Below are 26,241 nucleotides of genomic sequence, written 5' to 3' on the forward strand. Positions count from 1 at the left end.
TAAAAGTTATTTTCGTGAAATCTAAAACGCAGAAAGGACTTATTTTAAGCAGACGGAATGGTATAGAAGACTTAGTGTCGAGAGCTGCACATGAAGTGTAATAACTGAATAAGTATACTGACTTAAATCTTCAATAGATATCGATAAATTTATAAGTCAGCATGCATCCTATTCTCATCCATAACTTGATAACCCACAACACTACAACAGATATGTGTAATATGAAGTTGTCATTGATAGAAACAAGTGCGTGTGGACTGGTTTATACTAGTCCAAATAATGAATCAATCAGTTTACAGTCATAATACACGTATACTGAGACTCCAATGATCATGATGTTTATGTATAAATTAAAAACTTCTAAAACATTTTTGACCACTTCACTCTTCAGTCATTTTGCTTTGCCATACCTTTTGGCCTTGGTCTGTCGGCGTGACTTTTTACCCCAATACACCTTATCGCTATTTGTCCGCCATTACTGGATATCACACAGGTTCCTGTAAAATTTTGAAGTCATAAAACAAAATATCTGACGCCACAATGGAAAAGTGATTGTTGTTGACGTCAAAAGTTCAAGCGGCCGGGTCAGCCGGTATTAGCGATAAGGTGTATATACCCCAACATACCCCAATATACCCCAATATACATCAAAAAACAGTTTCAACATAATATTATTGAATAATACTATCATTTTAGGCATTTCCATGTTATTTTAACACCAATAAAACTTCGCACCCAAAGTCCATTCGCACCCTACATGTTCGCGCCCAATTTTAATTGGTTTTGGGTTTAATAACTAAAATGTAATCAAGTTTTGGCAAGTAGTATTCTTATAAGTATAACTGTTTTCGTTGTCTCAAAATACACCTTATCGCTATTAGCCTTATCGTCCGGCTGACCCAGCCGCTTGAACTTTTAACGCATACAACGATCACTTTTCCATTGTGGCGTCAGATATTTTATTTGATGACGTCAAATTTTACGGGGAACCTGTGTGATATCCAGTAATGGCGACAAATAGCGATAAGGTGTATAAAGTGAGACAGCATTTTTTTTTTTTGTGTTGAATAAATCTTAATCATGTTTTGGATAGTGTATTGTTAAAAAAAATAATATTCCTTTCTTAATAAAGTGGGATTCTGTCAACGTTTTATTTTGTGTTGAATAACTCTTAATCATGTTTTGGTTAGAGTATTGCTATAACTTTGTTTCATTGACTTGTTTCAAAATGAAGTGAGATTCTGACTACGTTTTTTTTTTGTGTGTGTTGAATAAATTTTATCATGTTTTGGTTATAATAGTGTATTGCTATATTTTACTGTTTCATTGTTTCAGATCAAAGGGACTAAGCTGTTAAAAACAATTATCTTTTGTGTTTTTCATTTAAAATCTTCAATCTTTTACTCATACCAAGCTATAAATACATTCAGTATTTACACGAAAGCAATTAAAACAACAATTATGATTTTCCAATTATTCAACTGGAATTTGAATTAAAATTGGGCACAAACGTGTAGAGTGCGAACGGACTATGGGCATGATGGGTGCGAACGTGCCAGGTGCGAAAGTATATTGGGCGCGAACAGACCTGATACCCAGTCTAGTACATTTTGCTGATTTAAAAGAGAGTTGTTTAGTTCATCTGCATACCTGCCAACTTTTTAAAATGCCCATGGGGGTTTTACATGCAAGATGGCTCTAATAATACTAATAGTCCTACAAAACCTTTATTGGGGCCTTGAAATGTCTGTTAATGTGGCTTTTTGGCTTTTTCATACTTTTACGAGCCTTAAGTCATTGTAAAATTAATTGTTTTGTTTATTATAAAAATTGTGGACTCCTCTTCTCATTGGGGTTAAACCATTTAATGAGACTAATCAGTAATCACCAGATTTGTATTTGCATGATCAATGCCATTGATATAGGAAGATGTGGTGTGAGTGCCAATGAGACAACTCTCCATACAAATAACAATTTAAAAAGTAAACCATTATAGGTTAAAGTACGGCCTTCAACACGGAGCCTTGGCTCACACCGAACAACAAGCTATAAAGGGCCCCAAAATAACTAGTGTAAAACTATTCAAACGGGAAAACCAACAGTCTAATATTTACCATATTAAGCAGGTACTGCCTACAATACTTATCCTTCTGGAGCACCCGAGTAAACCCCCTTATTTTTGGTAGGGTTCATTTTGCCCATTCTTTAGTATTCTAGTAATTTTTTGACTTGTTCATCTTTTCTTTTTTTTTGCTATATATAGTGGTATCAGTTTCTGTTCAATTTATGAGTTTAAAATAACTCCTTCCTATCTTCCACTTCTTTACACTATTACAGCATCATCAAATGATCATGGCAACCATTTTTTTTTTTTTAACTATAATATGTATTATATTAATGTATGATGTTTTATTCCAGAATGTGATGGCTGATTACCTGTTGTATGTTGTGATTGACAGGAGGATTCATGACTACTGGTTTTATTCACAAGAACTAGCTGATACCAATTTTGGACCTGGGGAGATAGGCGTTGCTCTCATTCTGAACACTTTCAACAGGCAAATTCATCCATGTCTGCTTAAGATAGTGCCAAACATTTATGGACCATGTGACTCCTCACATGTAAACAATACTTGTATAGATAACAATGTTGGTAAACACTATAAGTATAACGAAATCAACATAACTCCGGGAGTTTGCTGTGCTGTTGGAGCCACAGAGATTTGTCCAATTCTTAAAGCAACTGTCAAATTAGAAGCTCATTTTGCCTCATGTATTACTTCAGAACTGAAATGGTCATATAAGTTTAGACGAAGATTTTTAAGGAGGCTTAAGAGGAGGCATTCATTTATTTATGATTATTATCCCAGTGATGGAGATTTCTCTGATATATTTGATGGATGTTTGGCAGTGCCTTTTGTCATTGAAATACAGCCAGTATATCCAAAACAGAAAATAGATTATGCTTGGTAAAGTTTTTCATTCTCCTATGATTCATTGCACATCTAGCACTTATACAGCATCTGCACTATTTAAGGAAAAGACAGATTTCATAGAGCCTCATCTCCTCTAGATCTGAAACCATAGAAAGTCAGAAATATTTGTGATATGACGTTTAAATGTAGTGTTTTGTACTTCCTAAATTTGTCTTTAAAACAATATTTTTTCCGCAGAAAACACCAATGTTTGAGAAAATAACACAATTTGGAAACCATTATCTATCCGTATCATATACGCTTTTACTCATGCTCAGTTGACAAGCTGCCTGCAAAATTTAAAAACTCTTTGTTTCAACACTTGCCCAATTTAACCACAATTTTGCGAGCATCATCTAGTATTGCCATGTTTCTGGCCTTGACATCTGCTATTAGAAATTATATTTGATGAGTTGCTTACCCTGTTGACAAAAACTTTAAAATACATAGATAAGAGTAACAGAATAGGATTTCTTTGTGGCTCTCCAACTAATTTTTTATGGAAAATAATAATACTGGTGTATTATATCATGACACAATTTCGCATACCGGTAAATAATCAGAGTTACTGAAAAAAAGTTCACTATACTAAACATACTGTACTGGGAAGGAAATTAAATGTTCTGTTGTTTAATTTACAATTGATAGTAACATACTTATGCATGTTATGTAAATTTACATTCTATTTTTAACAAATAGGTATTACAGAATGCAGGGATTGTTGATAAAGAAAATGCATTTAGAAGATGCCATGGCTTGGTTGTCTACATTAGGTGGTGCCTACTCTTCATTAGGGGATTACTTTGAATCTCATGTAAGTACTGATACATGGACCTTTGATAAAGAGTCCATTTAGAAGATGTTTTGGCCTGGTTGTCCTTTTTAATAAGGTGGTTCTTTTTCTTCATAGGAGGAGCTTAGAGGACTTCTTTTGATATCATCAGGAAAAGCATCAGCCCACAAAAAATATTCACATAATCAGTTCAAAAATGCAGTAGTACAAACATAGATAGAGTAGGAGATTCATAATATTTAAAGAGAACAACTTTATCTATTTTGTTGATACCATAATTAACTGAGGTGCTAAGTTTTGGTACAGATAAGATAAGATTTACTTACAAAACAGTTCAAATGTGTTTTCATCAACAAAGTTAACTAAATTTAATACAATAGACCACTTTCGAGTTCATCCGTCACCGGAAAAAACTCGTCACTTATGCACGCCTTTATGACATTACCAGATAGAGGGGGTCGCCTGTATCCCTGCACTATTTACGTTCTTCAAGCGTCTTAGTGATCGTCATTGTGCAGGATAAACTAGAAAAAATGGTTGTTCTGTAGGTACTTAATGACAATAGTGTTGATTGTCAATTTTTATACGACCCCAAAACAATTTTGGGATCGTATAATGGATAATGGTATGATGTGCAGAAGGTGCAATACCACAAAAGGAAGTTTGGGATTGATTTTGGGGATGATGGTCCCAACCCATTAGGAATAAGGGGCCCAAAAGTGGCCCAAAACGAGCCTTTTTCTAGTTTCATGATAATAACTTGTGTAGAAGTATTTCAATTGCTCTGAAATCATACTGCAAAGTTTAAAACCACAAGTAGAAGGTTTGGATTCATTTTAGGGGTTATGGGGCCAAAGTTTAGGAATTAAGGGCCAAAAAGGGGTCAAAACAAGCATTTTTCTAGTTTCAAGACAATGACTTATGTGTAATTGTATGGACCTCTCTGAAATTGTACCACAATTTACCATATGACAAAGGGGAGACTGGGATTAAGTTTTGGATGAGTTGCCCAAAATATGTTGGAATTAGGGGCCAAAAAAGGGCCAAAAAGAAGCATGTTTCTAGTTCCCAAACAATCATGATAATAACTTGTGTTTAAGTGTATGGATCTCTCGGAAATTGTACAACAAGGTTCAATCCTGCAACGGAAAGCATGGGATCGAGTTTAAGGGTTATTGCTCCAAGGGGGTTTCAAAAAGGGGGGGGGGGGGGTTGTTAACCTTTTTTTGAAGGGCTTCCTTTTTTAGCTCACCTGGCCTAAAAGGCCATGTGAGCTTTTCTCATCACTTGGCGTCCGTCGTCGTCGTCGTTAACAATTTTTCAAACATCTTCTCCTCTGAAACTACTGAATGAAACTTAGCATGATTGTTCCTTAGAATATCCTGCACAAAGTGTGTGTGCTTCGATTTTTGATCCGTCAAAAAACATGGCCGCCGTTACTTAAAATAGAACATAGGGGTCAAATGCAGTTTTTGGCTTATATCTCAAAAACGAAAGCATTTAGAACAAATCTGACATGGGTTAAAAATGTTCATTAGGTCAAGATCTATCAGCCCTGAAATTTTCAGATGAATCAAACAAACCATTGTTGGGTTGCTGCCACTTAATTGGTAATTTTAAGGAAATTTTGCAGTTTTTGGTCATTATCTTGAATATTATTATAGATAAAGATAAACTGTAAACAGCAAAAATGATCAGCAAAGTAAGATCTACAAATAAGTTAATATGACCAAAATTGTCAATTGACCCCTTCAGGGGTTATTGTCCTTTAATGACAATTTTTCACAATTTGTTCATCACATTTGCTAACTTTAAAAAATCTTCTCCTCTGAAACTACTGAATGGATTTGGATGAAACTTAGCATGATTGTTCCTTAGATTATCCTGCTCTAAGGGTGTGCTTTGATTTTTGATCCGTCAAAAAACATGGCCGCCGTTACTTAAAATAGAACATAGGGGTCAAATGCAGTTTTTGGCTTATATCTCAAAAACGAAAGCATTTAGAGCAAATCTGACATGGGGGTAAAAATGTTCATTAGGTCAAGATCTATCAGCCCTGAAATTTTCAGATGAATCAAACAAACCATTGTTGGGTTGCTGCCACTTAATTGGTAATTTTAAGGAAATTTTGCAGTTTTTGGTCATTATCTTGAATATTATTATAGATAAAGATAAACTGTAAACAGCAAAAATGATCAGCAAAGTAAGATCTACAAATAAGTTAATATGACCAAAATTGTCAATTGACCCCTTAAGGGGTTATTTTCCTTTAATGACAATTTTTCACAATTTGTTCATCATATTTGCTAACTTTAAAAAATCTTCTCCTCTAAAACTACTAAACCAAATTCAACCAAACTTCAACTGAATGATCAGTAGGGTGTATAAAATAAAGTTTGTGCTTTATTTTTTATTTCGTCAAAAAACATGGCAGTCATGGCTAAAAATAGAACACAGGGTAAAATGCAGTTTTTGGCTTATATCTCAAAAACTCCAGCATTTAGAGCAAATAAGACAAGAAGTTAAAGTATTTATTAGGTCAAGGTCTACCTGTCCTGAAATTTTCAGCCAAATTGGGTAACTGGTTTTTCAGGTATAATGCCCCTGAATTGATGATTTTAAAGAAATTTTGCAGTTTTTGGTTATTATCTTGAATATTATTATAGATACAGATAAACTGTTAATAGCAAAAATGTTAAGCAAAGTAACATCTACAAATAAGTCAATTTGACCAAAATTGTTAATTGACCCCTTAAGGAGTTATTGCCCTTTAAAGACTATTTTCACAATTTGTTCATCATGTTGACTTACTTTAAAAAATCTTCTCCTTTGAAACTGCTGTATCAATTTCAGCCAAACTTAGGCTAAATGAGTTTCAGAGTATCTAGTATAAATTTTATATTTCATTTCCTTGTATGTCAGAAACATAGCTCCTATGGCTAAAATAGAACATAGGAGAAAATGATTTTTTTTTTGCTTTTGAAGAAAATAGGACGATTCAAAGAACATTTAAATAAATTGAAAAGCCAAAATAATCATTGATGAGAGATTTAACCAAAAAAATTAAGGTGAGCGATTCAGGCTCTTGAGAGCCTCTTGTTTCAAAATTTTTCAAATTTTGAATTTTGAAAAGTTTCAAGAAGAAATCTTCAATTGCACAATATTGTGCAATAGATTTGTTAATCTTTGACCACATTAATTTTGTGACAAAAACCTATATTATGTCAAAAATTTGATAACAATCCAAATTCAGACAGAATCAAGCTTGAATATTGTGACCAAATTTGCCCCAACTGTTCAGGGTTCAACCACTGGGGTCGTATAAAGCTGCGCCCTGCGGAGCACCTGGTAAGAATTCAATTTGCCGAATAATTAGTACACTATAGAATTATAGTTTTCCAACCACTCGCTCAACATTGGAATGGAATTGACGACGCCCCTAAACGCACAAATGACGTTCACTAAAACCAGAGTTTTTGACGGAAATGCATCGAACTCAAAAGTTGTCTATTGACTTGTCCTGATTTTTTTTATCAAGAGTAATACAATGAGCAGTGAGATAAGCCCACAAAAACTGATTTAAATATAAATTGAAAAAGAAAGAATCAACTTATTTTGTCTGTACATGTATTAATTTAAAACAAATGTTAGAAGATATATACATATTTTTCCCAGGCTGTCATCGCAGGAAAGATTTCATTTAAACAGATGGTTATTGCTATGGAGATGGCAGATCCAATTACAATATCTAGATGTAGACTTTTCTTTGCCCTCAGTCTGATGCAGCAAGGTCACTTCAAGAAGAGTAAATATATAATCAGGTAAGCATCCTTAACCTATATATTTAAGGTAGTTTGTTTCCGGATTATTTTTTAAGTTGAACAAAATTAAAAAGAAAGGAAAATAGTATCAAAATATTTTTGCCAGATAAGCAATTCTTGATCACTGTGAAGCCTTTAGTTTAAAATATGGAATTTGTGCTGCAAATAGAAGTTATAGAAGTTTCAAAAGCTTGTACAAATAATATTTATGTGGTATTATTTTTTTAACAGATTGAAGAAACCACATAAGGGCAGATAACTCAGATAATTTGATTAAATGCATAAAAATAATACTGTGACTCAATGTATCTTTTTCTTTTTAGCTCACCTGGCCTAAAAGGCCATGTGAGCTTTTCTCATCACTTGGCGTCCGTCGTCGTCGTCGACGTCGTCGTCGTTAACAATTTTTCAAACATCTTCTCCTCTGAAACTACTGAATGGATTTGAATGAAACTTAACATGATTGTTCCTTAGTATATCCTGCACAAAATGTGCGCTTCGATTTTTGATCCGTCAAAAAACATGGCCGCCGTTACTTAAAATAGAACATAGGGGTCAAATGCAGTTTTTGGCTTATATCTCAAAAACGAAAGCATTTAGAGCAAATCTGACATGGGGTAAAAATGTTCATTAGGTCAAGATCTATCAGCCCTGAAATTTTCAGATGAATCAAACAAACCATTGTTGGGTTACTGCCACTTAATTGGTAATTTTAAGGAAATTTTGCAGTTTTTGGTCATTATCTTGAATATTATTATAGATAAAGATAAACTGTAAACAGCAAAAAAGATCAGCAAAGTAAAATCTACAAATAAGTTAATATGACCAAAATTGTCAATTGACCCCTTAAGGGGTTATTGTCCTTTAATGACAATTTTTCACAATTTGTTCATCATATTTGCTAACTTTAAAAAATCTTCTCCTCTGAAACTACTGAATGGATTTGGTTAAAACTTAGCATGATTGTTCCTTAGATTATCCTGCACAAAGTGTGTGCTTTGATTTTTGATCCGTCAAAAAACATGGCCGCCGTTACTTAAAATAGAACATAGGGGTCAAATGCAGTTTTTGGCTTATATCTCAAAAACGAAAGCATTTAGAGCAAACCTGACATGGAGTAAAAATGTTCATTAGGTCAAGATCTATCAGCCCTGAAATTTTCAGATGAATCAAACAAACCATTGTTGGGTTGCTGCCACTTAATTGGTAATTTTAAGGAAATTTTGCAGTTTTTGGTCATTATCTTGAATATTATTATAGATAAAGATAAACTGTTAACAGCAAAAAAGATCAGCAAAGTAAGATCTACAAATAAGTTAATATGACCAAAATTGTCAATTGACCCCTTAAGGGGTTATTGTCCTTTAATGACAATTTTTCACAATTTGTTCATCATATTTGCTAACTTTAAAAAATCTTCTCCTCTGAAACTACTGAATGGATTTGGTTAAAACTTAGCATGATTGTTCCTTAGATTATCCTGCACAAAGTGTGTGCTTTGATTTTTGATCCGTCAAAAAATATGGCCGCCGTTACTTAAAATAGAACATAGGGGTCAAATGCAGTTTTTGGATTATATCTCAAAAACGAAAGCATTTAGAGCAAATCTGACATGGAGTAAAAATGTTCATTATGTCAAGATCTATCAGCCCTGAAATTTTCAGATGAATCAATCAGACAAACCATTGTTGGGTTGCTGCCACTTAATTGGTAATTTTAAGGAAATTTTGCAGTTTTTGGTCATTATCTTGAATATTATTATAGATAAAGATAAACTGTAAACAGCAAAAAAGATCAGCAAAGTAAGATCTACAAATAAGTTAATATGACCAAAATTGTCAATTGACCCCTTAAGGGGTTATTGTCCTTTAATGACAATTTTTCACAATTTGTTCATCATATTTGCTAACTTTAAAAAATCTTCTCCTCTGAAACTACTGAATGGATTTGGTTAAAACTTAGCATGATTGTTCCTTAGATTATCCTGCACAAAGTGTGTGCTTTGATTTTTGATCCGTCAAAAAACATGGCCGCCGTTACTTAAAATAGAACATAGGGGTCAAATGCAGTTTTTGGCTTATATCTCAAAAACGAAAGCATTTAGAGCAAATCTGACAAGGAGTAAAAATGTTCATTAGGTCAAGATCTATCAGCCCTGAAATTTTCAGATGAATCAAACAAACCATTGTTGGGTTGCTGCTACTTAATTGGTAATTTTAAGGAAATTTTGCAGTTTTTGGTCATTATCTTGAATATTATTATAGATAAAGATAAACTGTAAACAGCAAAAAAGATCAGCAAAGTAAGATCTACAAATAAGTTAATATGACCAAAATTGTTAATTGACCCCTTAAGGGGTTATTGTCCTTTAATGACAATTTTTCACAATTTGTTCATCATATTTGCTAACTTTAAAAAATCTTCTCCTCTGAAACTACTGAATGGATTTGGTTAAAACTTAGCATGGTTGTTCCTTAGATTATCCTGCACAAAGTGTGTGCTTTGATTTTTGATCCGTCAAAAAACATGGCCGCCGTTACTTAAAATAGAACATAGGGGTCAAATGCAGTTTTTGGCTTATATCTCAAAAACGAAAGCATTAAGAGCAAATCTGACATAGAGTAAAAATGTTCATTAGGTCAATATCTATCAGCCCTGAAATTTTCAGATGAATCAAACATCCAATTGTTGGGTTGCTGCCACTTAATTGGTAATTTTAAGGAAATTTTGCAGTTTTTGGTCATTATCTTGAATATTATTATAGATAAAGATAAACTGTAAACAGCAAATATGATCAGCAAAGTAAGATCTACAAATAAGTCAATTTGACCAAAATTGTCAATTGACCTCTTTAGGAGTTATTGCCGTTTAAAGACTTTTTTTCACAATTTGTTCATCATGTTGACTTACTTTAAAAAATCTTCTCTTATGAAACTGCTGTATCAATTTCAGCCAAACTTAGGCTAAATGAGTTTCAGAGTTTCAGAGTATCTAGTATAAATTTTATATTTCATTTCCTTGTATGTCAAGAAACATAGCTCCTATGGCTAAAATAGAACATAGGAGAAAATGATTTTTTTTTGCTTTTGAAGAAAATAGGACGATTCAAAGAACATTTAAATAAATTGAAAAGCCAAAATAATCATTGATGAGAGATTAAACCAAAAAAATTCAGGTGAGCGATTCAGGCTCTTGAGAGCCTCTTGTTTAAAAATAAAAGCATTCTTTAGGAACTTTCTAGTTCATTTTAATTACTTTAAAACTCAGTTATTAATTTTCCTTCTTTTATCTATCTTATAATTTTTTTTTACCTGTTAAATCTTAATAAAATGTGTCCATCTTCAACCCTTTACATTGAAAGCAAGCTCAGTGACAGATTATTTTAATCATATTTCATCACAAAGCATGGGATAAACTATATTTTAGCAAACTATGATATACTAATACTTTTACCCATTCTGTATTTACAGGAAACAGCTCAAGTTTGCCAAAAAAGTAGTCAAAGATGTGAAACTGATCGCTATGTGTCGTGGTCTATGGAATAAAGTGTGTTATGTAATGAACAATAACCAGGTTTTACTCCTGACCTCTAGAAGTGACAGGAAAAGGAAGTCAAAACAATTGAACTTTGTGACAGATGCAAATTATGATGCAAAACTAAGATAGCTTATAGCTGCTTAGGAATATCCATTCAATCTTACATGTTACCCAGGAAAGGCATTTTTGAAAATGGGTTCACTTTTATAAGAATATCACTTACATGTTCAATTCACACAAAAGTATTTGACACCCAAACCATGTTTAGATTTCGAAGTGCCTTACCTGGGTCTTATGTATGTTTTTATTGAACAGCCCCATAATACTTAAATTGTCTTTTGTCTTCCGATATTGGCCACTAAATATAAACAACCAGTCACAGGGGCGGATCCAGCCATTTTAAAAAGGGGGCTTCCAACCCAGGACAAAGGGGGGGTTCCAACTATATGTCTCCATTCAAATGCATTGATTGGCCAAAAAAAAGGGGGGGGTTCCAACCCCCGGAACCCACCCCCCTGGATCTAAAAAAAGACCTTAAAAAATATACCTTTGCTTCCTCCAACATGTTGAGAGAGAAAAAGCCTGTAGATAAGAAATCTTTTTATTTAATTTTTTTCTGGTTTAAAAGCCAAATCTCTTTGTTGTGACTCATTCAATAGTATAACACTTATTAACAAGTTTTAATCTTGAAAAATAAACAACGAGAATATGGAATAATAAATACCATAATAAAAATTAATTTATTAACACATTTCCTCTTTTGAATTAAATATCATCTCAATCGATCAGGTAAGAAAGTATTCAAGGTTGTTATAAAAAAACACCCTCGTTATCATCTCTATATAATTTATTTAGTTCTTTAAATTGTTCATAAAAGTTCGATGTTCAGTAAAAATGTATAAATGATCTTTGGGAATCATGAAGACAGCTTGACAATTGAAGATAGAATTTTTCAGAGAAGACTTTCCTATTGTCTAATCTTAAAAGTTGTACATGTATGCCTGACTAGTCATATTGTAAAGAAGAGATTTGTATAAATACAACGAATGACCATTTATACCAATAAAGTGTATAACTGTTTATGTGTGTCTGTATATGGCTTTGTAAGCATTGTAAAAAGCTTTTTTGCTGTATTACGCTTTCAGATAATTTATTTGTTTTTTTGCTCTATTTAAAAATATCATTGAAATGTTTGTATCTGATAAAAGGTGAACTCAATTTAAATTTTCTCTTGATCAATCATTCCCATTGTAAGAGGAATAAGCTTTTGTTGTTATTAATTGATTAACTAATTTTTTTGTTGAGACTTGTAGATTTTGACATTGGTCATACCTTTCTTACATGTCTAGGACTTGAAGGTGATGGAGTCGCTTAATTTTGTTCCTCTTTAACCGTACTTTTACAATACAGAGAGTTCGGGGAAATGTATGTATTTAAAGAATGCCTCTCATCAACAGTAAAAGGAACAGTTTGTAGATTTCAACAATAAAAATCGCAACATAAACTTTGTCCTATCCACAATTCTCCCTGTTTTTGTAGTATAAAAAGTTTATGAAACCCTTATTCACTCTTCTCTAACATATAAATTGTCTTCTATATGGAAATGAAAAGTATTGACAATGTAGTTTGTGCAGATCATCCCACTTTAGCATCAAACCAACACAGTTCAAAGTCCTACATATCACTAGGATGACTGAACATGTATAAAAATTGGATTTTCTCCTCTTTGTCAGAAAAATATCTCGGAAGCCCATAAGTGATGTATGATAAATGTCAAAAGTCCTGAAGTCTCAATGTGAGGTAAATTAACTAACAACAACAAATTTATGTCAAAGCAAAATTTTCACCATATTTCACATGCTAGTCTGTATTCAGATGAAGAAATTTTCTGTCGCAGTGTCGCAATATGTGTCTTTTTTATTATAATATAAGTGTTTTTGTTTAAGTGTTTGATTGTGTTGTTGACAATCTTGTTTGTTTTGCAGGAGGTAATATTTTTGTATGTAATCAAAACTAATGGACCATATGTATGTATCCGGTATCTTATTTAGGTCATATTCTTTCTTTTCCTTTTTTTGGTTTATATCAATTGAAAGCAAGTAATTTCACATATTTATTAGATGTTTATTGTTTTATAAAGTTGTGATCCAAACCCAAAAGTGTACTGTATGAAATTAAACTAAATCATTACTTTTCAACCTCAGAGGGTGGAGATATATATATAGAAATTTGTATATTTTTTGTTTACTTTTTAGAGTTTTTATGCAGACACTGTTTGCCTCTTTGATATTATTAGCTTTATAAATTTAACAATTGAATACCAAACTGACAAATACGAAAGAAAAAAATCTGCCTGTTTGAGGGGGAAATAAAGTTTAAAACTGCACATTGAAATATAAGTTTTTTTTATAACTTTCAATTGTTTTATAATAGGGGAGGAAAAATAATGTTGAATTATGAATTTCACAAAAATTTGAACCATTTTATCCCTTATCAGGAAACATTTTAATCATTAATTCCTGAGTCTTGTTACATTAAAACCCACAAATCCCACAAAAAAACCCTAATCCAGACATTTGAACAAAGGTCCTTCCACCTCTCAATAAGCAATTAAAGTTTATCTCCCATTTATTTCATTTCTGTTTTATTCCTGTCCAAGTTTCTTGAAGTTTGTAAAAAGTTATCAAAGTCTAAAAGAATGAACTTTAATGTCAAAGTAGACCATGATGTATGAATGGAAAATTTAATAGGGGCCTGGGGGACAGATGTAACTTGAAATTATTTTATTCGCCCAGATCATAATTAAATAAAATATCAAATCGGAAAATATTGGTGGGTTGTTGAATTAACTAATATATATTTATATGTTTTCTACTTATATTGTTATGCAATGAATGTATTCCATCAAATAATTATGGTTTGATATTTTTCAAAATATATTATTTTTGTTATTTAAAATCTGTCTAGAAAATTATTTTTATAGTTTCTGTCAGAACAAAGATCTAGACTCTTATTCAAGAAAGAGACATTAGATTTAGAAGAATCCGGACTCAGAGATGGTAGTCTTAAGACTTGGATAACTAATAACAGACCATAAGTTCAACAACTGAAAAATAATACACAAGGCTACCGTAATCACAACAAAATTACCTTACCACTGCATGTTTTCTCTAAAAATTAAACAATCAACGTATGACTTTTTAACAACTCCATATTCAAATAAATAAGGACTCAAGAGGACTAAAAGAGGGACGAAAGATACCTGAGGGACACCATGGCTAAAAATGAAAAAGACAAACAGACAAACAAAAGTACACATGACGCAACATAGAAAACTAAAGAATAAGCAACACGAACCCCACCAAAACTCAGGTGCTCCGGAAGGGTAAGCAGATCCTGCTCCACATGTGGCACCCGTCGCTTAAGGTGATAACAAATCCGGTAAATAGTCTAATTTGGTAGGTCACATTCATGAAAGGGACTAACATTGAATATAACCAGGGCCATTTGCCATGTCAGACCTACTTTGATTATTGTATGTCATCGGTTGCTCTCATTGCCATTGATACTCTAGAACAAATTCTACTTTCCCCCAGGCTACTTGAGATTAAGAATGAGGTAATAATTTCTGGTACGAAAGAATGTGCAACTATGAAGGCTGTTCTCATTACTAATACATGTATATAGTTGTGCCATATTCTCTTTTTTTGTTAATTTGGTGGAATCAAGACAAAAATCAGCTGAAGTGTACAGGGTTCATATTGAATTATTGATCATGTTGATAATTTGCTGTGTAGCCTCCCAAGTTTTCTTTTTTAAAAAGGACATGTGAGCTATTGCCAACATTTGGAGACGTTCATTATTGTAAAGTATTTTAAAGATGTTCTTGTCTGAAACTACTACATCAATCTCAACAAAACTTTCTGTGAATGATCATTGGGGTATCAAGTATAAATGTTATGTTGTTTTTTGCTGTTGGTCAACAAACATAGTTGCAATGGCATCAATTGTCTTATAGTTTGATAAATCATAATCTATAGAAATAAATAGGGAATCATGTGTCCTTGTTACACCATGGACACAGACAATGCCCATGCTTGCATATAACGTTATAAAGGGACATAACTTAAAGAGTCTGTAAAAGTGACGCTACCCAAATTTGTACTTAATCTATAATTTGAGGTACTAAGCATTGTTTATAAGTTTAAATGAAAAAAACACATTTCTGCTGACATGGAAATCTATTTTTTGCTATTGCACAAGTTGAAGTGACAGAAGATGATGGAATGCCATTAGAGACAATTTGCTACCTTGACCTTCAGTCCAGGCTAAATTTAAAGTGACTCTTTTATACTTAACTTTATAACTTTCAAGTAAGTGATTTCCAGATTTTGACACTTTCTGTAAGACCATTTTAACTTTTTATTTCCTATCTTTATTCATAGATAATGTCAAAAATGGCAGAGAAAATACCATTCATTCCAACAATCACAATGGAATCCGACTTTTCATTATATGCAATGGCTTTTGGTTGTTCTAACCCATTATTTTCATTCAGAAGAACTCTTGTCTTTCCACTGGTGAAAGAAAGTACATAAATTTTGTTAGAATCTACTTCAGAAACAAAAATATTTCCATATATATCAACACACATGTTTCTGAAGTCCTTATTTCCAAAGTCAAATTTTTTCTCCTCATTTCCATATTTATCAAAACTCCAAATGATATTTGAATTCACCTGTGTTATCAACATATGTGTCTGGTAAAACTGCACATGAGTAATATTATTCAAGTGTAAATCCATTTTTTTCAAAATATTCCCATTTGACGTGTCTATAACAAATATACTAGAGGGTCTAGTACAGACCACAATATTTCCTTGTGCAGATGCTAATCCAACACATGTGGAGCCAAGCTTAAAAGTGTTTAGTAATTTCATGTGGTCAATGCTCACTAGCTTTACATTTTCATTTTTTGGGAATGAAAATGCTAAATGTTTATTATCTACCAAACAAGCACAATGAGCTCTACCAAGATTCTTAATTTCTGATTTCAAAAATCCATTTTTATCAAAAACTAAAATGCCACCCTGTTCTGCACAATCAGTGATAATAATATCCCCTGAGGGTAAAATAACAGCATTTGAAAAATTGGCATCTTCTATATCGTCATACTTTGTTGCTAAGCTGTAAGTCTTTATATGCTTTACAAATTCCATTGAAGCAACTGAACCACGTTTCTTGGCTGTGTTTATAACTGCATGTTCAGGATCTTGAACTGTTACTGGACCCTTTGAAATAACAGCAGAATTTACCATTTCTGTTGAAAGCATTTGGGCAGTGTGGTCTTTTCTGATACCGGTACTCATTTTGCAACTTGGGGGTAAATGATTTATCTTTATTATCCCAAAACTGGAATCTTTGGTAAGAAATTGATCAATCTCAGATGATTTAGAAAAGAAAAAATCTATTTCCTGCATTCCCTTTTCTTTTTCTGATAACCCTGAGGCTTTATCTTCTTTTAGCAGATTAGCTTCATATTTCTTAATGATGGTGTATAACTGGAAGTTTGTCCCATTCTTTTTTAATTTTGAAAGAGCTGAATACATTTCAATGTAGAAATTGCTATGACTTTCTAATTGATCGATTACATCCTTTATGGAACTTTTTAGTTCACTCTTTTGCAATTTTAAATCAGTTTTCAATTGGCTTTCAACAACTGCAATTCGGTTTTCTAAATCACTTCTAATATTACCAATTTCTTCTACCATATCAGATGCCTGCTTTTCAATTCTATCAATGTTTATTTTTCTATTTAACTTTAACTTTTCAAAGTGTTTTATCCTTTCTTGTAATGCTTGTTCTAGACTGACAAGAGATGCTGATGATTTAATGTTTTTCTATAAATTTATGAAGAAGAGTTACTCCTGTGCATTTGTTATGTTCGGAATTTGCACATTGGAAACAGCAGTGAACTTCATGAACAGGACAGTACAGTTCATACTTTTCATTGTGGAGTGTACACTGCAAATCTAAATCATGCACTTCCTTTTGAATATCTTGGTAGCAGTCTATTGGCATAGTATCATGGTTTCTCAGTGCCTTTACTGCTTTATGGTGATCAAGACACTCACTGCATAATCCCTCTTCACATACTGGACACCATACTATCCCCTGAACTACAATAGTGCGATATTTACAAGGACCACAGTCAATTTCAGATGCAGATGCCATATTAGCCTGTAAAAGAAAAATGTAAACATTTTAACTTGATAGATATAAGAAGATGTGGTATGAGTGCAAATGAGACAACCCTCTCATCCAAGTGATAATTTGTAAAATTAAACCATTATAGGTTGAGTTTATTACAGAAAATCTGTGTCTTACCATAAAATCACTACAGACAATACAAACTGTTAATTTCATTACTAGCATTAGGGTATCATTTGTCAAGTAGTTGGACTGCGTGTTTTTCTCCACTGATATTATTTCTAACTTTTTTTTTTAAATTATCCATTGATGAATTCAGAAGTTAATATTAGAAACAAAGGTGATTCATCTTCCTCAGACAATGCAGTGGCGGATCCAGGGGGGGGGGGGTTCCGGGGATGCGCACCCCCCCTTTATTTTTGCCGATCAATGCATTTGTATCAGGACATATGTTTTGCACCCCCCTTTGCCCTGGGTGCCCTGGGTTAGCACCCCCCCTTTCGAAAATTCCTGCATCCGCCCCTGCAATGTTGGCTTCACATGTATTGGATAAAAAAAAAAAAAGGTCATCTCATCTGGCATCAAAAATTTATAATAAATCCTTTGGTTTTTATGTTTTTGGTTGTTCCTGATTAAAGTTACATTTGTACGTAAGCCGACTTCTTTTGCCTTGTTTTAAAAGCTTTAATTGCTTTATTATTCATCTGAAGCACCTGGATTACACCTTACAATTTGCATCCTGTTGTCCATAAGAATATTTTTTTTATTTTATTTTTTTGTTTTTGTCTGTAAATGTGTTTTGGTATGTTTATATAGACATGCTTCCGTTGTCGTACATTTCAACTTTACTTATCTAAGACAAGTCAGTGATTGTATATGTACTGCCTTGTTCTATCTTTTCATATAGATAAAGTCATTTCTTAATGAGATACAATGTATCTTATAAAAAATATAAGATATCTTATACATTTTATAAGATCATTGAATTAAGATATCTGAATAGTTAATAAGATATCTTATAAAGTTTGTAAGATATCTTATAAAGTTTGTAAGACATCATAAACAGTTTATAAGATATATCATATACAGTTTATAAGATATATCATATACAGTTTATAAGATATCTAATATAATTTTGAAATCCGAAATTTGAAAGTTGTTCACTATATAATAGGAAGCCGATGATGATGTGGTATGAGTGCCAATGAGACAACTATATATATATATATATAATGACATTACTACCTTCATATATACATTTTGTTTAAGTGAGAAAATGTTTTAGGTGAACTTCATTGGCAAGTGCATCCTTAAAGTTGTCTGTAGAAGTTTTGTTTGAAATTCTCCAAGTTTGAAAATCTCCAAAGTTTCATGAAAGGCAGTGTCTGCGCGTACCCGCATGCGGGTACGAATAGTCATAATATTGCCAGTTTTGGCTGCGCGTACCCACATCCGATTTTCTATTAAAATGCCATCTGTATCTGTATCCAATTAATTTCTGCCAATATAGACACACCTCCGTTATATGGAGTAAAACAATAAAAGTAGTTCCACCACCGCAACAGTATAGAATATTAATCCATCAATATATTTACACTATGAGCACTATGTACACAGTTCACAGTTCAAATTACGATATTTATTTATCCTTTTATATGTAAAAGATAAAAATTGTCTGTATACTATTAAAATAGGAATATAATAATTCTATTTATTAAAATTTAGCCTAGGCGATCTGCAAAAACCCTATTTGACCTTCCTCCTACTACTTATCAAGTCCATTTTTGAAAGTATTTCATATCTCTTATTGTGTAAATTATATATTAATTGTCTACACAGAGGTTCAATTCTACAGCTTATATCATTTTCTGACTCAACACTGCCAGCATAGTGGAATGGATTAATAATTAGTTGCATAATGTCTAGCTAAATATTAGAATGTTGCAAAGCAAGAAGCTCACTACATTTACATATGTTTTTCAATATTGGTGTACGAATTTGATCTAGTGCTCTACAACACAGCAAAAAGTGTGATAAAGATTCTTCTGCCTGATCACATAATTTACAAGTTGGATCAACGTTGTTTTGATTGTAAGCTGCTCTATTCGTCTGTAGAATGTAGGATCCAGTTGCAATTTTTATTCTTATTGGGATTCTGTTAATGTCTCTTTGATTAGCACTATTCGCTAAAGCCAAAGGATGAATTTTCCCAACTTTAAATGATGATGTTGGGATGTATTTCAAGCTGGAGAAATACATTATTAATTTCTTCATTAATTCTTGTCGTCCAATATTTATGTACTGCTGTTGTAGTCATGTTCTTCCATTTTCCTTTTGACATTTCATTATAAAGTAGTGATAATGGGTTTTCTAGATTATACTTGATACAGATCTTTTTCATATATATCTATAAACCAGCTGTTACTGTCAAAGCTCTTAATCTGTAGTTGTCTTTCTGCTAGCCTCCACTCAGATGAGTTTTTATTTGCTCTTGCAATATTTCCAAACATTGAAAGGATTTTTAAATGTATTTCTGCTTCTATGGGTAATAAACCAGATATTAAGTACACAGCAGGATCAGCAACATTAATATTTAGCGAAAGAATCTGCTTAAGTAATTTTTTGTATTGGATCTGTAAATTGTCAAGAATTTTGCCTTTTGGTATCACAATTTCAAGCCCATATGTAAGTATTGGAAGAATATAGGTTCTCAACATTGCAATTGATGTTTCGGGATCAAGACCATTCTCCCCATGCAGACCAGTTCCCATTAGACTGTAGATAGCTCTTCTGGTTTTTTTCAAATTTTCTTCAACAGTTGTTTGTGCAGAATTGTTTTGAGATCTCGTTATTCCAATATGTGAAGCTTTGTCTACTACTGGCATTACAGTATCGTTCAATTTCCAAAATCCTAAATTAGTTTCCATAGATTTAGCTTTGCTTTTTACAGGTAAAATTACACTTTTTGAAGGTTGTAGATGGTATCCTTCGCGCTTACTGAAATCGACGGCAATATTTACCATTGTTTGTATATCCAATGGGTTACAGGCAAGAAGTGCAACATCGTCTGCACAGGTCGGTGCACAGCAATTAATGTTTCCAATTTTTCCACCTAGTCCAGAGTCGCATAGAAAATTCAAAAGAGGATTTATATAAAGTTTGTATAAGTCGGCACTGAGAGTTCCACCTTGCCGAACACCTTGTTCTATTTTAAAGTAATCTTCTGAAAAGCTATTGTCCCATTTGACATATGAAACTGCATTTTGGTATAGATTGTCTATCAATAAGATTGATTGATTAGAAAAACCATATTGATGAAGTCTTTTAATTAAGGTTCATCATAAGGAATTGAAAAATATGGCCGTGTTTACACCTCAAAAATTACTATGAGTACAGACAAACTGGTACATCCAGGAAAGTTTTAAGGCATGGCAGGAACTAGATATATAAAAGTTATACAAATTCTACGTTTCAGAAAATTAAAAACTTACCTGGATTTTCATGTCCAGTTTTTTTCAGTCTGCAGAAGATAGCAAAATAAACAAACACCCGAGTTTCATTTGATACGGTCCACTCAGTTACACAGTTTAAATCATCTATTGTTTACAGGTGTCTATTGTCCATCCATTGTCCATTTAAATCAATACTACTCACAACATTGATTATATGAGGGGAGCTTCTCAATCGTTTTCACTACTTAGTTAATTTTTGCACCCTCTGCAGGAACGAAAAAAACTGGAAGTCAAAATCTAGAAAAGTTTATAATTTTCTAAAACATAAAATGCATTTAAAATTCATATATCTAGTTCCTGCCATGCCTTAAAACTGTTGCAGGTGCATAGGTTAGTCTGTACTCAGAGTAAAATTTGGGGTGTAAATACGGCCATATTAGCCAAAAGGTTATGATGAACCTTAAGTTTGCATGAACCACGACATCGAAGGCAGATTTTGCATCCAGAAGGCCTATATATGTTGGGCGTTTAAGATCTTTATTCTCCCTTTCAAATTCTTCTACTATAAGTTCACAAAGTAATGGTGATGAATTTTCTGTGAAACCTCTTTGTAACGGATTTTGACATATTATTATTTTACAGTTCTCTCTAATTTTTAGTATCTTCTCGATTACTTTTGAGAATGTTGGTGTTACAGTAATTCCTCTGTAGTTTTTCGCATTTTTTACAGTCGCCTTTATTTTTAAATACCGGTAAGAGGGTTCCAATTTTGAGTGAATCAGGAATAAAATGTTTTTCAAAAGACTTGTTGATTAAAGTTTGTAAATATGTTAAAAGGTTGACACCTCCATGGATAATATTTTCAGCTGTAATGCCATAGAAATCTGCTGCTTTATTTCGGTTCAAACTGTTTATAGCTTTTAGAATTTCTTCCTGTGTTACATCAACATGTATAAATTGCTCACTGCAGAGTTCAATGATGTTTTTATATTCCTTTTCTGTAGTCTTTAAATAATTTGAATCAACATTTTCATCAAGAGTGTTTTCTGCTAATTGTCCAAAATGTATTTTCCAACCCTCCATTATTTGCTCTGGCGTGTTATAAATGTTGTCTCCTACATTAAGCTCATCTATACGTCTGGATAATTTTCCACGTTGCTTGTTGATAAGTTTATAGAAGAGAGTTTTGTTTGATGATCTTGCTTCAATAATTTCATTTCTTTCTTGTATGCGTTTTTGTGCAACTTCTAGTCTACAAATTTAAATCTTTCTTAATTCCTGTGTCGTAATTTTCTTTTCAAGAAGAAAATGATCTAAACTATCAGTTGGCCGTCCTTTTGCTTTCCAATAATAAAATGCTGATTTCTTGTTCCTAATAGCTTTCAATATTTCGTCAGACATTACTTTTAATTTAGGTTTATTCTTTCTAGTTTTTGGTTTTTGTGCAATCTCATTGGTGGCTTTAGCTATTACAGCAGTTATATCATGAAAACCTGTTTCTATATCAACTTTTGTATTTATGTCTTGTAGAGATGTAATAAGTCCCTCATTAATTATCTCAGTGTACTTGGACAGGTCTGCTTTATCCCATTTAACTTTCATTTTAGGGTTAAATTCTGTTTTTGTATTTGAACTCTTAGTTATTTCGAAATCCAGAGACAAAAGAAGAGGATAATGGTCAGAAACATTCCCAGTAAATTCACATTTCTTAATATTAATGATTGATTCCTTAAAAGTTTCTTGAAAGAGTATATAGTCAATTGCAGTACAATCACTCCCATTAGCGCTAATGAATGTTTTTCCAATATCTTTTGTACTTAGACAGTGTTCGTCCATAAATGACACTATATATTTTTGTCTTATCGAATCATTGGATCCAAAGATTTCCTCATTAAAGTCACCACCTATTATTATTTGGTGTGTTAGTTCATAGGTTGTCAATATTTCATTCAATAGATCTATACATTCTTGAAATTCTGTTTGACTATTTGTTGAACCTTTACAAGGTAAATATACAGAAATGACTATTAAATTTGGGTCACCATTGATCTCAATGCATTGTATTCGAATATTCCCTATTGACAGTGGAGTGACTATGGAGTCAAGATTTTTCTTCCAAAGTATAGCCGTCCCACCATAGCCTCTTGGCATTCTCCATGGAGTAATTGGGTCACTGGAGTCTACTGCTTTACCAACACCCTTATAATCTAGCAGAATGTCATTCAACATCTTTAACTGACAGTGGAAGAGCCAGTGTTCTTGAAGTAGATAAATGTCAATAGAGTCTTTTAATTCATCAAATAGTGGACCACAGGTTAAAATGTTTTTACAGTTAAAATTTATAATCTTTAATACATATTTACAGTTTTTAGCCTTCTCTCCTATGGGTCTAGGTTTTATTGTTATATTTTTGGACGGACGAGGCTGCATGTGTTGGTATAAAAAATGCATGTCACTATTGTTTATTTCATAGCTTATGGGTTCACCTTCGAGGGAGATGTGGAACCAGTTGGGATCACTTTTTCCTATACTCTGTTGATTGTTTACCACTTCTTTATCATTCCTGTATGATTCATTTGAGTGTGAAAGTTTGGTGTTGTTAACTTTCTTTTGTTCAGTTGGAAGTATTTCAATTAAGTTTTCTTTACATATGTTTCTATCATCGTTGAGGTCAGGGTGAAAGTTAACTGAGTGATTAATTTCTATATCTTGTTCCCTGTTTTGAATGTGATCATATTGGTAGTAAGCATTTGAGTATTGATGACTTGGTAGCACATGAGATGTATTGTGAAAAACAGGTTGGTCATAAGATGAAAATTGATGATTTGGTCGTTGAGTTGTAACGTATGGTTGATTTGAATGCTGATTTGGAGAGTATTGGTGTGGTTGCATAAATGATTTTTGCTGATGAAACGATTGTTGACTTGGATCAAACTGTTCAGAATTCGAGGATCTATTACAGCGGTTGTTGAGAAGTTTGTTGAGTTCTTCATCTACTTTACCAAGTACATAGTTGGTGACTAATTCATCGGATCGGGAATGAAACGTGAAATATATACGGAAATTATCGATAATATAGGGATTTCGTGTAGAACGAGTGAAGAGTATGAAAAATAATATTTTCAAATTGTATTTATTAAATAATGATACATAATAAACATTGCAAAAATTAAATGCACAATGATGGAAAATGAAACTGTACATTCCCTGTAAAAGAAAACATGATAGAAATTAATACTATTATAAAATTTAAATGAAAATTTTAAGAATAAAATTTTAATAATTTAAAAAAATACCCATATGATATTTTAAGATAATCTTTTAGTAAAATGTAAAACAGAAACTGAAATTTTAAAATATATAAAAATTCTAAAATTTAAGCTTGAGTTTATAAAAATTAAAGAAGCAAGTAATGATATCAATTTAAACCAATTATAAAAGATTCATGTAACTAATTAAGGTTTTGTCCATCTTTAGTTACGCCAAGTTTAATGTGGAACTGAGGACATTCCATTTGGAAAGTACTGAAATTAGACATATCCTTAATATCACGAACGATTTTGCAATACAAAAACTATAAGTAATCGACATTATAAAAAAACTTAAATGAAACGCGTGGCAAATTCGATTAAAAACTACAATTTAAAACAAATACCTTGTATTAGGCCTTTTTTCTTGTCGAATTTGTTTGGAATTGCTTCCCACCATGAATGCAGGAAAAATTTATTCTGTTGTACTTTAAATCTTCTTTAAATTTTGTGCTCCCGGTTCTTCTTTCTTTTCTCTGCGGCTTCTATAAATTCTTATATACAATTGTATGAAATATATATGTGTATATTTATGAAAATTCTGAGTAGTTTTAATCAATTTATTCACTAATTGCAACAAATTCCGTATATATTTCACGTTTCATTCCCGATCTGACGGCATTTTATTATAAAATCAGATGTGGGTACGCGCAGCCTAGAACGGCAATTTGACTATTCGTACCCACATGCGGGTACGCGCAGACACTGCCTTCATGAAAACAGTTGAAAGCGTTTTGATTGTCGACGGAGAGACAACGGTATACTATAAAACGTTCCGTAAACGGCCTTATACAAAATCTACAGTTGTCAGGACATTTTTTTGCACACCTGCATGTATTTTTTTAGCTTCAGTGACAGACGAGCTTGAAGGTACGAATACGAATGTCGTTCTCCAAGACTATTTGTTCAAGATTTGATAAATTCGTCCCAGATTTGGTCAATTCGACCCAGATTTGATAATTCGTTCCAGATTTTGTCAATTCGTCCCAAGTCAATAGTCAACTGATTTTGATCACTGAAACTAAATAAATTGATTCTTTTATTACTGAGTAATGACCCACCTACGATAGTAGAGGGGCATTATGTTTTCTGGTCTGTGCGTCGTACCGTCTGTTCGTTCGTCCGTCTGTCTGTTTAATTGTTCGTCTGTCCGTCCGTTCGTTCGTATCTCTTTAGGTTAAAGTTTTTGATCAAGGTAGTTTTTGATGGAGCTGAAGTCCAATCAACTTGAAACTTAGTACACATGTTCCTTATGATATGATCTTTCTAATTTGTAAACGGACTTTTGACCCCAATTTCACGGTCCATTGAACATAGAAAATGAAAGTGCGAGTTTCAGGTCCAAGTTTTTGGTGAAGGTAGTTTTTGATGAAGCTGAAGTCCAATCAACTTGAAACTTAGTACACATGTTCATTATGATATGATCTTTCTAATTTTTAAACCAAATTAGACTTTTGACCCCAATTTTACGGTAAGTTTTTGGTCAAGGTAGTTTTTGATGAAGTTAAACATAATGTTAAAGTCCAATTAACTTGAAACTTAGTACACATGTTCCCTATTGTATGATCTTTCTACTTTTAATGCCAAATTAGATTTTTTACCCAATTTCACGGTCCATGGAAAATGATAATGCAAGTGGGGCATCCGTGTACTTTGGACACATTCTTGTTAATGTATATATGAAGGTAGTAATGTCATTATATATAAAATTGAGAATGGAAATGGGGAATGTGTCAAAGAGACAACAACCCGACCAAATAAAAAACAACAGCAGAGGGTCACCAACAGGTCTTCAATGTAGCGAGAAATTCCCGCACCCGGAGGCGTCCTTCAGCTTGCCCCTAAACAAATATATACTAGTCCAGTGATAAGGAACGCCATACTAATTTACAAATTGTACACAAGAAACTAAAATTAAAATAATACAAGACTAACAAAGGCCAGAGGCTCCTGACTTGGGACAGGCGCAAAAATGCGGCGGGGTTAAACATGTTTGTGAGATCTCAACCCTCCCCCTATACCTCTAACCAATGTAGAAAAGTAAACGCATAACAATACGCACATTAAAATTCAGTTCAAGAGAAGTCCGAGTCTGATGTCAGAAGATGTAACCAAAGAAAATAAACAAAATGACAATAATACATAA

At 32.8% G+C, this 26,241-nt stretch overlaps 2 protein-coding genes across 3 annotated transcripts; one reads left to right on the forward strand and one right to left on the reverse strand.

Annotated features, from left to right (window-relative positions):
* Nucleotides 1–41: 41 nt before the first annotated feature.
* LOC139528187 (uncharacterized) lies at nucleotides 42–14,084 on the forward strand. Of its 2 annotated transcripts, XR_011665541.1 has the most exons (7): nucleotides 47–97; nucleotides 2,419–2,969; nucleotides 3,675–3,789; nucleotides 7,444–7,589; nucleotides 11,060–12,002; nucleotides 12,055–13,204; nucleotides 13,786–14,084. XR_011665541.1 is itself a non-coding variant. In XM_071324062.1 (5 exons), the coding sequence occupies exons 2-5, from the start codon at nucleotides 2,425–2,427 to the stop codon at nucleotides 11,253–11,255; spliced, it is 1,002 nt and encodes a 333-aa protein (XP_071180163.1). In that variant the 5' UTR covers nucleotides 42–112; nucleotides 2,419–2,424; the 3' UTR covers nucleotides 11,256–11,741. The 2 variants fall into 2 exon arrangements, 1 of the variants encoding a protein (XP_071180163.1); XM_071324062.1 differs by lacking the exons at nucleotides 12,055–13,204; nucleotides 13,786–14,084 and having other exon boundaries at nucleotides 42–112; nucleotides 11,060–11,741.
* A 1,264-nt stretch (nucleotides 14,085–15,348) lies between these two features.
* LOC139528190 (uncharacterized) lies at nucleotides 15,349–25,030 on the reverse strand. The gene is made up of 2 exons (XM_071324065.1): nucleotides 24,924–25,030; nucleotides 15,349–17,365 (listed from the first exon to the last, which is right to left on the reverse strand). Exon 2 carries the CDS (start codon nucleotides 16,894–16,896, stop codon nucleotides 15,562–15,564), a length of 1,335 nt encoding a protein of 444 aa, XP_071180166.1. The 5' UTR covers nucleotides 16,897–17,365; nucleotides 24,924–25,030; the 3' UTR covers nucleotides 15,349–15,561.
* Nucleotides 25,031–26,241: the final 1,211 nt, after the last annotated feature.

This window comes from Mytilus edulis, chromosome 6 (genome assembly GCF_963676685.1).
Source record: "Mytilus edulis chromosome 6, xbMytEdul2.2, whole genome shotgun sequence".
NCBI classification, from domain to species: domain Eukaryota; kingdom Metazoa; phylum Mollusca; class Bivalvia; order Mytilida; family Mytilidae; genus Mytilus; species Mytilus edulis.